This window comes from Bubalus bubalis, chromosome 5 (assembly GCF_019923935.1).
Source record: "Bubalus bubalis isolate 160015118507 breed Murrah chromosome 5, NDDB_SH_1, whole genome shotgun sequence".
NCBI lineage: Eukaryota > Metazoa > Chordata > Mammalia > Artiodactyla > Bovidae > Bubalus > Bubalus bubalis.
In genome coordinates this window covers 78,515,211-78,531,396 of record NC_059161.1, presented here as the reverse complement: position 1 = coordinate 78,531,396, position 16,186 = coordinate 78,515,211, and the positions used below count along the sequence as shown (strand labels likewise).

The following is a 16,186-nucleotide window of genomic DNA, read 5'->3' as shown; positions in this document are numbered from 1 at the left end:
TTTTTAAACTGCAACTTTGCTCAGTAATTGTCATATATATGGAGAGACAGGGAAATCTGATGGAAAAACCCTGGGCTACCAGTCAGGAGACCTGGGTTGTTTTCTTAGTTTTGCCACAAAGCCGTGTGTGAGGTGACATTGAGGATATCACTTCCCCTTTCTAGGCTCTTGTTTCCTCATTTGAGAAGTAAGGAGATTCCATAAAGCTAAATAATCTTTAAATTATCTTCCTCTGTAAAGACTTTATTGGAAAAGTTGGATTCCAAGGGAAGAGGGAGAGAGAATTGTCAAATAGCTAAATGAGATTATTTCTCTCTTCTTTTCCTACTGTGTTTTTTAAATTGTGGGTTAAAGACACCGCAAATAATTGGCCTGTCTTCCTGCCAATGTGTATCTAGTTAATGAATAGCTTCTGGCTTCCTGTTTCCATCAAGATTCCCAGAAAAAGATACCCTTCTCTTTCCCATCACTTCCTAGCACTTGGCGGCTCCTGAACAAAACCTGGTGGTCTCAGAGCCAAAACTGGAGTCCTCCGCACTGTCCTCCTGGGAGGAGTGCCGAGCCTCTGCCTGGCCCCTCAGCACTAAGGTTTCAGATGGACAGCCTGAGTCTAGTCTTTGGAGGTGAGGAGCCACGGAGGGGCAATCGCAGCCTCTTTCTGAGACACTGTAAGGGTCATCTTAGAGAAGAGGAAGAAGCAGAGACCTCCTGTGAGGCCTTCCAGCCAGTCTCCCCTCGGGAGCTGTTCTACTTTCTTAACTCACTCCCAGCTGAATGGTCACCCGCCAGAGAGCAGCGCCTGTGTGGGGAGGGGATTTTCCCCCACTGACTGAGCGCCCTCACAGTCCCCAGGTCAAAGCCTGTGCTCTCCGGCGCCGCCTGGTGGTTTCATGGGGAAACAAAAGGTCTAAAACGTCAACCAAGTGGTTTGTTTTGTTCAGGCTCATTTTGCATCCATGGAAGGAATGATGCTAAAGCTGAAACTCCAGTACTTTGGCCACCTCATGTGAAGAGTTGACTCATTGGAAAAGACTCTGATGCTGGGAGGGATTGGGGGCAGGAGGAGAAGGGGACAACAGAGGATGAGATGGCTGGATGGCATCACTGACTCGATGGATGAGTCTGGGTGAACTCCGGGAGTTGGTGATAGACAGGGAGGCCTGGCGTGCTGTGATTCATGGGGTCGCAAAGAGTCGGACACGACTGAGCGACTGAACTGAACTGATCACATGGTTCGGAGCGCCTGCTATGGTTTAGGCATTATGCTATACTCTAGGAATAAACAAGAAGAGGCACCTTCCCTACAGTACCTTCCTTTTTTTAGGGTGTACAGAGGAGTGACTTTTGGAATGAATTCATAGTGACAAGGGCTGTAATAGGGGAGTGGTGTTCAGGAGCACAGACAAGGGGGGCACGTCAGGCATACTTGGCACACCCTAATGAGAGAGGGCAGAGGCAGAAAGTGTTCTAGACAGAAGTTAATCTGTGCAGAAGTCAGCACAGTAGAGCTATATTTACGACGAGACCTGGTAGACTACCCATGTTGGCTGGGATTCAGAACGCAAGGGGAGGGTAAGAAATGGTCTTGCAGTTTCGGCTGCACCACACAGGGCTTCCAGCCAAGTCACGGACTTCAGCTTCAATTTTGGGGCAGCAGTGAGTTAGTGAGTTTGACTAGGGGATACTGTATCTATATTTGCATTTGCACTAAGATCATGGCATCCAGTCCCATCACTTCATAGCAAGTAGATGGGGAAACAATGGAAACAGTGTCAGACTTTATTTTCTTGGGCTCCAAAATCACTGCAGATGGTGACTGCAGCCATGAAATTAAAAGAGGCTTGTTCCTTGGAAGAAAAGCTACGACAAACTTAGACAGCGTATTTAAAAGCAGAGACATTACTTTGTCAACAAAGGTCCATCCAGTCAAGGCTATGGTTTTTCCAGTAGTCATGTATGGGTATGACAGTTGGACTGTAAAGAAAGCTGAGCACCGAAGAATTGATGCTTTTGAATTACGGTGTTGAAGAAGACTCTTGAGAGTCCCTTGGACTGCAAGGAGATCCAACCAGTCAATCCTAAAGGAAATCAGTCCTGAATATTCATAGGAAGGACGGATGCTGAAGCTGAAACTCCAATACTTTGGCCACCTCATGCAAAAAACTGACTCATTTGAGAAGACCCTGATGCTGGGAAAGATTGAAGGCGGGAGGAGAAGGGGACAACAGAGCATGAGATGGTTGGATGGCATCACCGACTAAATGGACATGAGTTTGAGTAAGCTCCGGGAGTTGGTGATGGAGGGGGAAGCCTGGCATGCTGCAGTCCATGGGGTCGCAAAGAGTCGGACATAACTGAGCGACTGAACTGAGCTGAGCTGATTTGCTTTGAGGAGTAAGTGCTCTGGTTATGGATGGAGAATAAGTCAGAGGGGAAAGGGCAGAAGTGGGGAGAGACCACTTAGGAAGCTGTTGCAGTAACTGATGTAAACAATGATGGCAACACCAAGGAAGGAGCGGTGGGAAGGGAGACAGCAGACAAGGAAAGGAGTCCAGAAATACACATGAGGTGAGGGGCTGGTGTCAGCCCCAGCTTCCGTTGGTTTGCCCACATTCAGGCACAAGGGATCCCCTGTACCCTCAGTCAGGATATATGGGAGCTGGCTGGAGTGTACGGGTGATATCAAGGCTTCACACTGCTGCCAAATTGTTTTAAGCAGTGTGTCCATTTGCTAGGTGGCTGCTCATCCAGAAAAGCCAGACGAATCTTGGGGAAACTGCTTCCCACTGTCCTCTGTGGCTTGTTTGGCCCCATGATAGTCAGAGCAGCAAACTGGACCACTTTTTAAGACTCCGTGTTTCAGAGCCTCAGGCAGTTTAAAGGTTGATATCTGAGTCTCGGCTGTAAGCCATTCTTGCTCCTCTCTCTCAGGACCAGGGGGAGATTTGTCTCTCCAGGACCATCCCAGGCTCCTTGGACAGGCATTTTTAGCCCTCACCCCTGTCAGCCTTGGAACGATGTCTTGTCCTTGAGGGTGTGAGCATCATGCTGTCATGAATGTTGCTTATTCTCCCAACCCTCTGGAGCCTTGTGTCCTGGGCTGTCATGTCCACACTGCCATTATCCCTAAAGGGACAGCGTCAGCGACCACTGCCAAATAGTTAGCTGCACAAAGTATCTGTAGAAATCATTCCACAAATTCTTGTGGGCAACCAAGTTTCCACTTACCCAACTTCCGCCCCGCACCGCTGCCCCCTTTGCTCTCCCCGACTCCAGGTCAAAGGACAGCGTTGTGATCTTGTCTCTATGCCGCTAACCCAGACACACTCAGCCTCAGGCCCCCTCATCACATGTGGGTCAGGAAGGCTGTGAGATAGGTGTGTTTCCTATGGGCTCAGTGCATGGGGCTTCCCTGGTGGCTCCAACAGTAAAGAATCTGTCTGTAATACAGAAGACCCAAGTTCAGTCCTGGGTTGGGAAGACCCCCTGGAGGAAGGCATGGCAACCCACTCCAGTATTCTTGCCTGGGGAATTCCACAGATGGAGGAGCCTGGCAGGCTACAGTCCTTGGGGTCGCAAAGAGTCGGACACGACTGAGCGACCACCAGTGCGTGGCACCTTCCAGTGCTGGGCCTGCGAGCCAGTATTTGTTTTTATGACTACTCTATGTAGAGGGGTCCTTCCTTCTAGAAAACTGGTTCTCAGCTGGGGGTGGTTTGCCCTCCCTCCAGGGGACAGTTGGAGATTCTGGAGACGTCTTCAGTTGAGGGCAGGAGTAGGCCATCCTGGCATCTAGTGGGCAGAGACTAGGGGTGCTGCTCAGCACCCTACAATACCCAAGATGGTCCCCACACAAAGAATTGTCAGGTCCCAAAAGTCGATAGTACAAGGTTAAAAAAAGCTCTATAGGTCTGTAATCAAGGGGACCCTGAATCCTCAAGGCTCTGTAGGATTACTAGAGCGGACCAGGAGTTCAGGGAACACTCACTTGGCATCATATTTCTTTCCGCAGCTGAACTCCGTCCGGGAGGCTCAGTTCCAACAACTGGAGGCAGCGAGACCTCGCGGGCCGGGGCGCGGGGCGCGAGGCCTGGTGCTCAGGATGGCCGGGCAGCCGCCGCCCTGGGCCTACACAGCCGTCCTCCTCTGCGCGCTCAGCCTCGGCGGGGCCATCGAGATCCCCATGGACCGTGAGTCTCCTGTCTGCTTGGAATCTGCTGACTGGGGCAGAGGAGTCAGTGGGGTGGGGAGGGGCGGGGAGAGCGAGGACCCTTCAGAGAAGGCGGGGACAGCAGAAGCAGTGGCTTCTGGATTCAGAGCGGGTTTTCCTCCAGAGGATCAACCCGGGCGAGCTCATGCTTGGGAACCTGGGACCTGGAGTCGCTGGGCCATGTCTCAGGGCCGTGGCTATGCTGAACCGCTGCCCGGAGCCTGCTGAGAGTCTGGAAGCCTGAGCGTCACTCAAGAGTCCTTCCCTCCACACCCTTCCCTCATCCCTCTGTGGTCTTGACTAACCTATCAGAGCAGAGATTCCAGGGCCCAAGCATGGTGGACAGCTCTGATTTGCCTTTCTCATATAGCCAGGTCCTTTTGGCTGAAGTGATGTGGACAGATGGCCTGGGGAGAGTTGTAAAGGAGGTGACTTTTGCAAAAGACTGTGACTAAGTGAGACATTAAAATAAAGAACCCCATTATAGTGTCACTGTGGGAGAATCAGGCACGAATTCCTTCTGTTTGTTTTCAACTTTCTCATGGTAAAGTTGAAAAGTAAAATCCATGGCATCTGCTTCCTATGGTGGGACATTATTGGGCCCTCAAGATCATAAAGTCAGGATGAAAATGCTGGTCTGACAGCCGTGTCTCCACCAGCCCTATCTGACGTTACATTTGTAAGTGGCCCGTTGGCGGGCAGCCGTGATCCTTGGCCCTGTATTTAGATGGGTGCCACCTTTGCTACAATTCTGACTCTTCTGCCAGGAATTCTGGGCATCCCAGAGCTGTGATGTGAACACACCACCTCTGTCCCCCGTTCCTGCTTTGAGGAATAGATGGGACGTATGTGATGCCAGTGTTGACTTGGACTCTCTCCAGGCGACAGGTGTCTGGGGAGGGGTGGGAGAGTGATACAGCCTTGAAGAAGTCCCCACTGAGCTCTCCAAAGCCAGCCTCCAGGGCCTGGAGCTAGCACAGCTTGGAGAAGAGTCGCGGGTATCTCAGCTCCCTGCTGCCGCCCACCCGCACTTCACCAGTAACAGCTGCCCAGAGAGGGGGTACTTCCGGGTGGAGAGGGCCAGGAGAAAGTGTGATTGGACCCAGAGCAAGATGCACAGGGCCCCCACGGCCCTCCTGATGGCCCCAGCCTGTGTACGTGTGTGTGAGTGCACGCGCTCACACACTTAGGGAGGAGGGAGAGGGCAGTTGTGAAGGAGACCGTTCCCATGGAGACCGTCTGCGCTGCTGGCTCAAGGGTAGCTTCTCATGAGCGGCCCAGGCAGGCAGTCTAATGAGGAGCGTGGTAAGGCCACGTCCCTGGAGAGGAGAGCGGCTGAGGAGGAAGCTGGGCTACGCAGGAAGGGGTGAAGGCTCGTCTTGCTTCTGCCGCTTCTCCTGGGTTACTCGTCTGCCACTCTGGTCCCTGGGGCAGGTGGGTGAGGGGTTCCTGCAGGGTGAACCTTTAAACCGAGGGCTTTGACATCTGTGTTAGGAATCTGGATCCTAAAGCTCAGGGGCCTGGGCAGGACCCCACAGCCAGTCTCTGCAGAGCACCAGCCGTGGGGCACAGCTGCCAGCCCCGAAGAGGGCCTGCAGGGCGACTTCCTGAGTGTCCATCGGGACCCCAGTCCCTGCTTCCTCAGGGCCACGCAGCAAGTGGGCGACGGACTCACGCAAAGAGCCCAGGCCCCTTGGCCCCCACTCTAGCACCACGTGCCACACCCCGCCTCGTTGGCCTGCCCCCTTTAGCTCATCTTGGGTCTCCCTGGAATAGCAGCTGCCTCACGCCTGACAGAGCTCAGAGCTCTCCAGGCACATCTCCGGTGACTCTCACAGCCCATCCGCGGAGTCGGTGTCATCCTTGGCCGAGTCTGAGGGGCAGAGAAATGAAGCTGTTTTCTCCAGCTCACCTAGGCAGGGCCAGGACGTGACCATGGTGTCTCTCTTAACGAGGAAGTCCTTCTGCAGAGCCACTCCCGGTGCCCCCGGCCATGTCGACAAGAAGCTCCCGGCCGCCGGTGCCTGTCGCATACTAGTGGGCCTCCCTGGTTGCTGCAGGCACAGTGGCCATGGCCACGTCTCCAGCCTGAGTCTGCGAAAGATGAGTGCAAGACAAGAGTGAGGCAGGCTCTTCAGAGGGCACCCAGGTGCCCTGGGAGGAGGCACCATGAGTCAGGGTTTGCCCTGCCCCTGGGCCCAGCAGGGTAGTCGCCTCCCAGGCGATCTGAGCCGGTCCTTCCATCTCACCCAGTGGAACGGGCTGGGGAAAGGTCAGGCTTTCTCCCCTCCAGCCCCAGCTTTATTGAGATATTACTGACATAAAAATATGTTTATTTACGGTGTAGAACTCAGAAAAGAAGTTAGCTTTGTGGGTGTGTGGTGGTGACTTCTAAGATCTCCTGTACCGGCTTGTAAGTGTATAATGCAGCACAGTTAACCGTACTCACCATGCTGTGCACAGGATCCCCAGAATTCACCCAGCCTGTAGCAGAAAGCCGCACCCCTTGGCCAGCGTCTCCCTACTCCCCCACCCCCAGCCAGCTGCCACCCTACTCCATTTCTTTGGGTTTGACTTTTTTAGATTCTGCATATAAGTGGGAACATACAGCATTTGTCCTTCTCCGTCTGACTTACTTCGCTTAGCATTGACCTCAGGGTCCATCCGTGTTGGTGCAAAAGGCAGGAAAGGTGCCGGCACGCCTGTGTTCACACAGCTGTGCTCACAGTGGCCGGTGGGAACGCCCTCAGCTTTCTCTGTGTGTCAGCTGGGGCGGCAGAGGGGCTCAGGCCACGGGCTGCCCAGCGTGTCCTCTGCTCGCTTCCCCTTTGGGGGCATCATCTGGGCCTCTGGGGGCTTGGGCGCAGCAGGTGTCCTAGAACAGAGCCCGGGCCGCAGCACAATCCCTCACTGAACACGCGGCCTCCCGCTGCCCCGCCAGCAGTCACATGCACTCCACCCCGCCCCCAAGCAGAACAGCGTGACCTTTGGAAAAACCAAAGGGTTGCTTTTGCCCCATCCATCAGAGTGATTTTGCCAAAAAAGTCAGTCTGCTGGCAGCTTGCCCCTCCATCTCCCTCCCTGCATCAAGGAACTTGGCATTTCCCCCCCTAGGGACCCAAGGAGGAGGGCAGCGGGGTAGGAGCAGTGTTCCCTCCTTACTGTCAGGCCAGGGCATGAGGCTGGGGTGGCCTCAACAGCGCGCATGCACGGTCACTCTATCCTCCACGGGGCGGGAGTGCCAGGGGCTGTCAGAGCCGGGGAAGGGAAAGGGGTTCATGAGTTCAGGAACCCTGCAGACTGAACGGGTGTCTTCCCGCTTGGAAGTAAAAAAGCAAATTTGTTCTCACTCGACATCGCCCCCCAGCAGGTTCCGTAGGATAGAAGGGCCGGGTGTGCACAGGACTACGTGGAGACGGGCACTCTGTCCCTGGGCAGGCTGTCCTCGATGTCTTCCCGCTGTGGCGGCGTGTCCTCTGGGCTGACCGTGTCCCTGTGATAAATCCCTTGGCCGCACAGTGGTGGCTGCAGATGTCATTACCTCTTTAGGCAAGTAGTTTCTCAGGAGGCCCCGGCCAGATGTCAGCTTGGGGCTGGGGGCAGAATCCAGAGAACCTGCACTCCCCCAAGCTCTGTCCAGAGTGTCAGGGAGAGCGGAGTGCCAGGGCCCCCGTTGGCTGGCTCACCTCTCCAGCCGAGAATGGACATGTGAAAGGAGCTCTCGACCAGCAGTGGGAGAGCTGATTTTCCTTGCAGTAATACATTGCCCCAAACTTCCTGTGGGACCTTAACTGAGTCAACTTTCCTTTCAAGAACCGGACACTCCCTGGGCAACGTCTCAGGCTGCTTCCATTGACCTGGCCTATGTGTAAAAGCTTCAGCAATACGTGAACCGTGAACTTCCAAATGTTCAAGCTGGTTTTAGAAAAGGCAGAGGAACCAGAGATCAAATTGCCAACATCCGCTGGATCACGGAAAAAGGAAGAGAGTTCCAGAAAAACATCTATTTTTGCTTTATTGACTATGCCAAAGCCTTTGACTGTGTGGATCACAACAAACTGTGGAAAATTCTGAAAGAGATGGGAATACCAGACCACCTGATCTGCCTCTTGAGAAATTTGTATGCAGGTCAGGAAGCAACAGTTAGAACTGGACATGGAACAACAGACTGGTTCCAAATAGGAAAATGAGTACGTCAAGGCTGTATATTGTCACCCTGCTTATTTAACTTATATGCAGAGTACATCATGAGAAATGCTGGGCTGGAAGAAGCACAAGCTGGAATCAAGATTGCCGGGAGAAATATCAATAACCTCAGATATGCAGATGACACCACCCTTATGGCAGAAAGTGAAGAGGAACTAAAAAGCCTCTTGATGAAGGTGAAAGAGGAGAGTGAAAAAGTTGGCTTAAAGCTCAACATTCAGAAAACGAAGATCATGGCATCTGGTCCCATCACTTCATGGCCAATAGATGGGGAAACAGTGGAAACAGTGTCAGACTTTATTTTTTTGGACTCCAAAATCACTGCAGATGGTGATTGCAGCCATGAAATTAAAAGACGCTTACTCCTTGGAAGGAAAGTTATGACCAACCTAGATAGCATATTCAAAAGCAGAGACATTACTTTGCCAGCAAAGGTCCATCTAGTCAAGGCTATGGTTTTTCCAATGGTCATGTATGGATGTGAGAGTTGGACTATGAAGAAAGCTGAGTGCCGAAGAATTGATGGTTTTGAACTGTGGTGTTGGAGAAGACTCTTGAGAGTCCCTTGGACTGCAAGGAGATCCAACCAGTCCATTCTGAAGGAGATCAGCCCTGGGATTTCTTTGGAAGGAATGATGCTAAAGCTGAAACTCCAGTACTTTGGCCACCTCATGCGAAGAGTTGACTCATTGGAAAAGACTCTGATGCTGGGAGGGATTGTGGGCAGGAGGAGAAGGGGACGACAGAGGATGAGGTGGCTGGATGGCATCACCGACTTGATGGACATGAGTTTGAGTGAACTCCGGGAGTTGGTGATGGACAAGGAGGACTGGCATGCTGCGATTCATGGGGTCGCAAAGAGTTGGACACAACTGAGTGACTGAACTGAACTGAACTGATGTGTAACAGAGACTTGAAACACATGTGGGCAAAGCAGACTCTGTGTTAGGCTTCCCATCCCGGGTGAGGCCAGAGCCTTCAACTGGATATGAGGACCCAAAAGACGTCAGCTGTGTCCTGAGATGAAGTAACCAGGGCTGGTAGTTGAGGGAGTGGGTCAGGGGTCAGCCCTGCTGCTTCTGACCATGGGCCCTTCTGCCTCCCTCCCCCTCCCTGCCCAACACACCTGGCTTTCCAGAGTTACCTTTCTTGGGTCCTGGCAGGAGAATCATGGATGGTTGAAGTTGCCACGGTGGGGAGCTCTCCAGAGCCTGCGTTCAGAAACCAAGATTTCTGCTGTTCCTCTCTCCTTTTCTTGCCTTTTCTATTTCTTGCCAAGGTCGCCCCAGGCACATGGTAAAGCAGATAAAATTTCTCTTTAATCCATGAACAGGCTACAGACCCCCAGCCCACTGAAAGAATCCCTTCGAACCTTTTCATGAGCTTTATTGTCAAGACTTTCACTTCCTGACAGCGTGTAGCAGGGCCCGCGTCCCTGCTGCCCCCCACCTCCCCTCTCGATCTTCCCTGTCCTGTGGCTCCTCTGTGTCGCTTGGTCCTGTCTTAACTCTGCTTTCTCCAGGCCACCCCGCTCAGAGCCTCTCATCTCCTCTTGCACATCTCACTGATCAAGTCAGAAAGTTTTGAGGTCATCGTGGCTCAGCCTTCCCCCAGGGAGCGCTCACTTGGAAAAGGTCAGCTCACCACACCAGCAGGGTCTGACCTCTCCACTGGCCTGAAATAAGAATGGTCTACAGTAATGTAATCGTGTAATATATACAGTGATGTAACTGTGAGGGAAAGAACATCTTAAAAAGTTATAGCAATGCATGTTCTCTTCTCTGCAGAGAAATTTTCACCAAACCCTTCTCCCCACGAAGAATAAACCCTCTAAACCCTTGCTGTTCACAGTGTGGCCCACAAACCGCAGGCACCAGCGTCAGCTGGCTACTTGTCAGAAATGCAGGCGCTCAGACCCCCCAGACCCATTGAGTCAGAGCCTGAATGTTTACCAGACAACACCCCCCCCAGGTGATTCTCACACTGATTAAGGTGTGGAAGGCCCACACCCCAACACCCCTGTGCATGAGCACACGCACGTCTCAGGTGAGGCCGGGGGAAATCCGTGCCACCTGCTCCTTTGCCCTCCTTGTAAAAAGCACAGAAAGCAGTGGTGGGTTCTGCTTCATCTCCAGAGTTGTTCAGAAGCAGGATTTCCATAGAACAGTGCACTTGTGCCATGAGCAGATGACAATAATTCATCCTTCCTCCAGTTTTCCAAAGGATGGCAGAGGAAGGAAGGTGGGAAGAGGCTTTCAGGTGTGAAGGAGAAGAAGGCTCGGATCAGTGAGGCTGTGGACCTGACTGGCCCTTCTCGCGCCCTCCAGCCCCACCCTCGCGCCCTCCAGCCCCACCCTCGCGCCCTCCAGCCCCACCCTCGAGCCCTCCAGCCCCACCCTCGCGCCCTCCAGCCTCACCCTCTCACCCTTGGCTAAGGAGCCTGCTTTCCTCGGGGGCATCTGGAGATGACGAGTGGCATCCTCAGACCCCAGCCTCTTTTGAGCAGCATTGCCAGTTCTGACTTGCAGATTTCCCTGGAAGTCACTTGGTCAGAAGCTGGTCATTTGCTCAGCTGTGCGGTCTGGTCCCCTGGGGGAGGCATCGCCTTCTCCGCAAAGGGTTTGTCCCCACCCCGCGTGGCTATCCCACAGAGCTCTGAGGCTGGGAGGAGAGAGCCACACTGGCCTCCCCTCCCCCTGAAGGCCAGGGCCTGAGGCTGCCTGGGTGACAGTCATGCTGATAACTGATAACCGTTGTCTTCTTTTCTCCCCTCACAATGCTAACCCATCGGGAACTAACAGCAAGCATTCAGAATGAGCGTAAGTCCCCTGGGCGCCTGTCTGCACTGTGCCTCTGGGAGGTGGCGGGCAGTAAGAAGGGACGGGAGGAGGCGGAGGACACTGGGCTGCCAGCGGCTTCTGGAAGGACCGCTGCCCCCGTCCTCCAGTGGCTGGCATGGCAGTGCCGTGAGGACCTCAGATCCTGGGGCTGGGAGCTGGAGCTGGCTCTTTGGCTGCAGACAAGCCCCTGGGAAGGCCTCTGGGGACTAAAGCGGCTTTCAGCCCTAGCCTCACCACAGTTTGCCAACTATTGATCCTACAGGGCTCAGAACCATCATGGCAACTAGGTTCTGGAAATTGAGCTGCTTTTGGTTCCTTTATTCATTCAATGACATTTATGAAGAACTGTTGTACGCTAGGCATTGTACTAAGCATGAGAATATATGAACAAGCAAACCAAAAGCCTGGCCTTCAGTTTCTCATAAAGACGAGAACGTAAAGGGCTTCTTCTTATGCTTAGTCCTTGACACACCATGCCCTTTCTTGCAACTCTGTTTAAGCAGTTGGGTCTCTAGCACGGGGCACTGCTCACCGCTGCTGGCCTGCTTGTCTGGGTGGCTCCTGAAGCTCTTAATTTCAGCCGTTCCCCAAGGGCAGGTCCCCTGACTGATCACTGTGCTCTTGCAGTGTCCCAGCCCCCGACCATCACCAAGCAGTCCGTGAAGGACCACATTGTAGATCCCCGTGACAACATCTTGATTGAGTGTGAAGCCAAGGGGAACCCTGCCCCCAGGTGAGTGCAAAGCAGGTGAATCCAAGCTGGGTGGAGGGAACAGGACCTGCCAAAAGGGCATCGAAGCCGTCCCCTTCCCCCTGAGCCTGATGATAGCTGAAGCAGCTGAGAAATCCATTCAGAAAATGTCCACTAGGAACCTACTAGGGAGAAGGTACAGTTTGGATAACTAGGAAATGTGGTTGATGAGAAATCTGGGGGCCAGGAAACTTCACTGGCTTCAGTTCACACCAAAAAGCCAAGACTAGATATGAAGTTTTCTGACTTTGACTATAACATTCTTCCCAATGCTTATGTTTCCAGCATCCACCCGATGCTTAGCTTACAGGAAGTTCCTCTTCGCGCCAACTTTAGTCTTCCATTCTGTGTTCATGTCTGCTTATTTATGTGTATATCAAGATCATATGGTGGGCTTCCCTAGTAGCTCAGATGGTAAAGCATCTGCCTGCAATGCAGGAGACCCGGGTTCAATCCCTGGGTCCGGAAGACTCCCCTGGAGAAGGAAATGGCAACCCACTCCAGTATTCTTGCCTGGAGAATTTCATGGACAGAGGAGCCTGGTGAGCTACAGTCCATGATGTTGCAAAGAGTCAGCACGACTGAGTGACTAACACACACACACACACACACACGAGATCATATGAGATATCAGCAAACACGAATTGCAAGCCGTTGTTCCTCACACCGTCTGTTCGTCCACGCCACCGCCCTTCAGGGAAGGACCCGTGCCCTCATGGAGAGGAAGTGAAATGAGGCACAGAGATGTCAGGAACCTAACCCCAGGCCTCTGACACCCCAGACCAGGCATAACTTCTACCAGGTGATAAGCACTGGGGATGGGAATGCCCACCCTCTTCGAAGCAGCAGCCACAGGCTGGAGCTCCGGCAGCCTCATGGCGGCCTTGTACCCAGACGTGCCAGGCCTTCGTGTAGTGCGTGTCTGTTGCAGGAGCCATGAGGTGGGCAGGGCCTCGGGGTGGGCACCCTGCTTGTGCCTCCCTCCACGGGTGTGCCCGAGGCGGCTGGCCCAGAAGCAAGCAGGGCCTCGCTTGCCCGTGCAGAAGCACAAGTCTCTGGCAGGGCATCTTGACCTCGCTTCTCAGGGTTGATCTCTCTCCCACAGCCCTTTGCCAGGCAGTGCCTGAGATTCCGAGATGCTGCCGTCATCCTGCTTCTTTTAGGCTATGTCCTGGGCAGACACACGTCCGCCCCCAGAGAAACAAAGGATGTTCTAGTCTCTTCATGTAGGGCCCAGTTTTATTAAGGCTACTTTGTTTTTTAAAACTGCTCCTCCGGGGTTGTAATGTACAGCCGTTTTATAATCTACATCCTCTGAGCGGCGCACAGATAACCTGGGGCCATTTCACGTTGACCTTAGAGTCAGTTATCAAAATGACACAGGCGAAGAAGGGCCCATTCCCTGATGTGTTGGGACTGGTGGAATAGGAATTTGGATTTGGGTTGAGAATGGTTAGGGGTGGGAGTAGCTGCTCACTCTGGATTTTAAAAAACCAGAATCGCTACCTACTCTTTCAAAGAGCACAGTCCCCCTCGGCCGCTTGGTGTCTCTCACTTGCAGTCGTGACTCCCGGCCTCGGTTGGGTAGCACGACTTCTGTCAGGGGTCTCCTCAGAGACTCCCCTGGGTGGGACCCAGGACCCAGCATTTCATCAGGGGTCTGAGCAGGTCCTGCTGCTCAGCCAGGGCTGGGACCCACTGGTCTGAAGGAATGGTTATGGCCCGAGTCCCACTCTAGGGCCCTGAGATTCTGGCCTAGAGCTGGGAGCCCAGAGCCCATCCTCTACTCTTGGTTGCCCCTCACCCTAACCCCCACCCCGCATTGTCCACAGCTTCCACTGGACGCGCAATAGCAAGTTCTTTAACATCGCCAAGGACCCCCGGGTGTCGATGAGGAGGCGGTCCGGGACGCTGGTGATCGACTTCCGCAGTGGCGGGCGGCCAGAGGAGTACGAGGGGGAGTACCAGTGCTTTGCCCGCAACAAATTTGGCACGGCCCTGTCCAATCGGATTCGCCTGCAGGTGTCCAGTGAGTGCGTGGGCCAGGCCCAGGATGCCCGGCTGCTGGGTCGGTGGAGGGCAGGACGTAGAGGGTCATTCCAGAAGGGCCGCCCGCCCTTGGCCTGCAGCTACCTGGGGCATCTGTGTGCCCGACGTCTGAGCAGGGGTGCACCTCCCTCAACTCAAAAAATTTCCTTCTAAAGGAAGTTTCCAAACCGCTGTGGAGCAACCTCACTGACCCGTCCGGGGCAAGGGGCAGGGAAGGAGAAGAGCCTTGGAAGATGTGTGTTCATTCAGTCTGACGAAAAGGCTTCCCTACCTCTCCAGGCCACCCCTTGCTCAGACACACAGACCCTGTCCCTCTCGCGGGCCTTCTTTGTTCTCCCCCTTCCTCTTCTCTTTGCCCTCCTAGCTGCCACCTTCTAACCCAGCTCCTTGCCCAGCCCAGCCGTCACCCTCATCGAATCCTCCTTTGTTTCTCCCCAGAATCCCCCCTGTGGCCCAAGGAAAACCTCGACCCTGTCGTGGTTCAAGAAGGTGCCCCCTTGACGCTCCAGTGCAACCCCCCACCTGGGCTTCCATCCCCGGTCATCTTCTGGATGAGCAGCTGTAAGTCTCGAGGGCCTGGTGTTTTATTTCTGTTTTAATTTTTGGAGGGTGTTGAATGGGAAGGGGTCTTCCCAAGGCTAGACGACCTTGACTCGTGAGAACAGATATAAGGTGGCCATGCGACTGAGGACACGGGCTTTGCAGAGAGAGGTCGCTGGGGCTCACTGTTGAGCCTGCCTGCTCTTAGCTGTGTGATCTCAAGCAACTTGTTTAACATCTCTGGGCCGCAGTTTCCCCTTTTAAAAATCTAGGGCTGATAAATGTATTTATGTAATAGAATTATTGTAAGGATTCAAGGGACAATATATCCAAAGTGCTTATAACAGGGCCAGACATACAGTAAGTGTTCAGTAATATTTGTGGTGATGAATAAGAGCAAGAGAAAAAGAAATGGGTCAGAGGACGAACTGCCAATCGGCCAGTTGAAGGCAGGTTGAAACCAAGCCTCCTTCAGTCATTGGTTCGTCTGGATCTGCTCTGATTCAGTCTTCTCGTCGGACAGAAGAGGGATTTGGGAATGAAACTTTAGATAAAGGAGTGATGGGGAGACAGGGAGTTTGGAGCAGGGAGGACAGAGTACCTCATTCAGAGCTTGTCCTGACTCTGTTTTGGACAGAGGCTCTCTGAACTGTCCGCTGTTCCTTCCTGTGTTTTCAGTCAGGATAAAGGGAGGGGGCGTTATGAAGATGGATAGAAGGCTGCCATCTCTCTGAGCATCTCCCTGGCTTCCTCCCTCCCTCCCGTCCTGAATGGATGGCTTTGTGCTCAGTCGTTGTCCCCGCCTTGCCTCATCACAGTGCGGGTGTGTGGGGAAGGCAGCTGGCCGCAGGCCGCAGGGCTGGCCTCTGAGCCCCTCTCCACCCCACACCACGCCGGTGGTGTTCACGCTGCTTCCTGAGCACATCCCATGACCCTGCTCTTGCATTCTCTCCGCCACCTCCCTAGCGTGAACCACCATCGGCTTTTCCTTGGGTTACAGTAATCATCCATACCTGGCCTCCCTGGTCTTTCTAAAAATGATCCTTTCATTCATATGCCCTCCCCACCCCTGCTCCCGGTTCAGGCTGTGGGTTCTTACCTTTAGCACACACTGTTCCTGCTGCTTAGAAACCTCTTAGCTCCTTCCTCTTCTGCCTGGTAAATGTCACGGGACCTTCAAGCCTCAGCTCAAATCCCGGGATGGACTGGCTACTCCTCCTCTCAGCTTATCCCCTTGTCACAACATAGTAAAATTAATTAATTAAATAGAACTACTTTTCAAGAGAAAGAAAAAGAAATGGTGACTTGAGAAACAATCGTCAGGGTTAAGGAGATACCTGTGAGTAAGTTGTCAGCCTTATATTTTTACAAACCTAACAGCCTAGAAACCTGGTCATTTGCGTTTACAGATACAGTGCTTGAAAAAAAACGTAGACAGTGTGGTCAGCATTCTCAGCCACTCCTATGATGTTCTTAATCTTAAAAAAAGCACACATTTTCATATTTAACATCTCTAAAATTGGAAAGTGTCCTAAAGTTGATGATAGGCATCATGGGTTGGTGTATATCTGACAGTTGGTGGTGCTTTTT

At 53.1% G+C, this 16,186-nt stretch overlaps 1 protein-coding gene across 18 annotated transcripts in view; it reads left to right on the top strand.

The window, feature by feature from the left end:
- NFASC (neurofascin) overlaps positions 1–16,186 on the top strand; it is a 199,963-nt gene that overhangs the window by 119,244 nt on the left and 64,533 nt on the right. For 11 of the 18 annotated variants that reach the window (XM_025277758.3, XM_044943293.2, XM_044943289.2 and 8 more), the window contains 5 exons: positions 4,013–4,190; positions 11,218–11,235; positions 11,884–11,989; positions 13,840–14,036; positions 14,495–14,617. In XM_025277758.3, coding sequence (XP_025133543.3) covers positions 4,013–4,190; positions 11,218–11,235; positions 11,884–11,989; positions 13,840–14,036; positions 14,495–14,617 — 622 coding nt within the window. The remainder of the gene's footprint in view (positions 1–4,012; positions 4,191–11,217; positions 11,236–11,883; positions 11,990–13,839; positions 14,037–14,494; positions 14,618–16,186) is intronic. The other 7 variants (XM_044943301.2, XM_044943290.2, XM_044943302.2 and 4 more) reach the window with 1 other exon arrangement.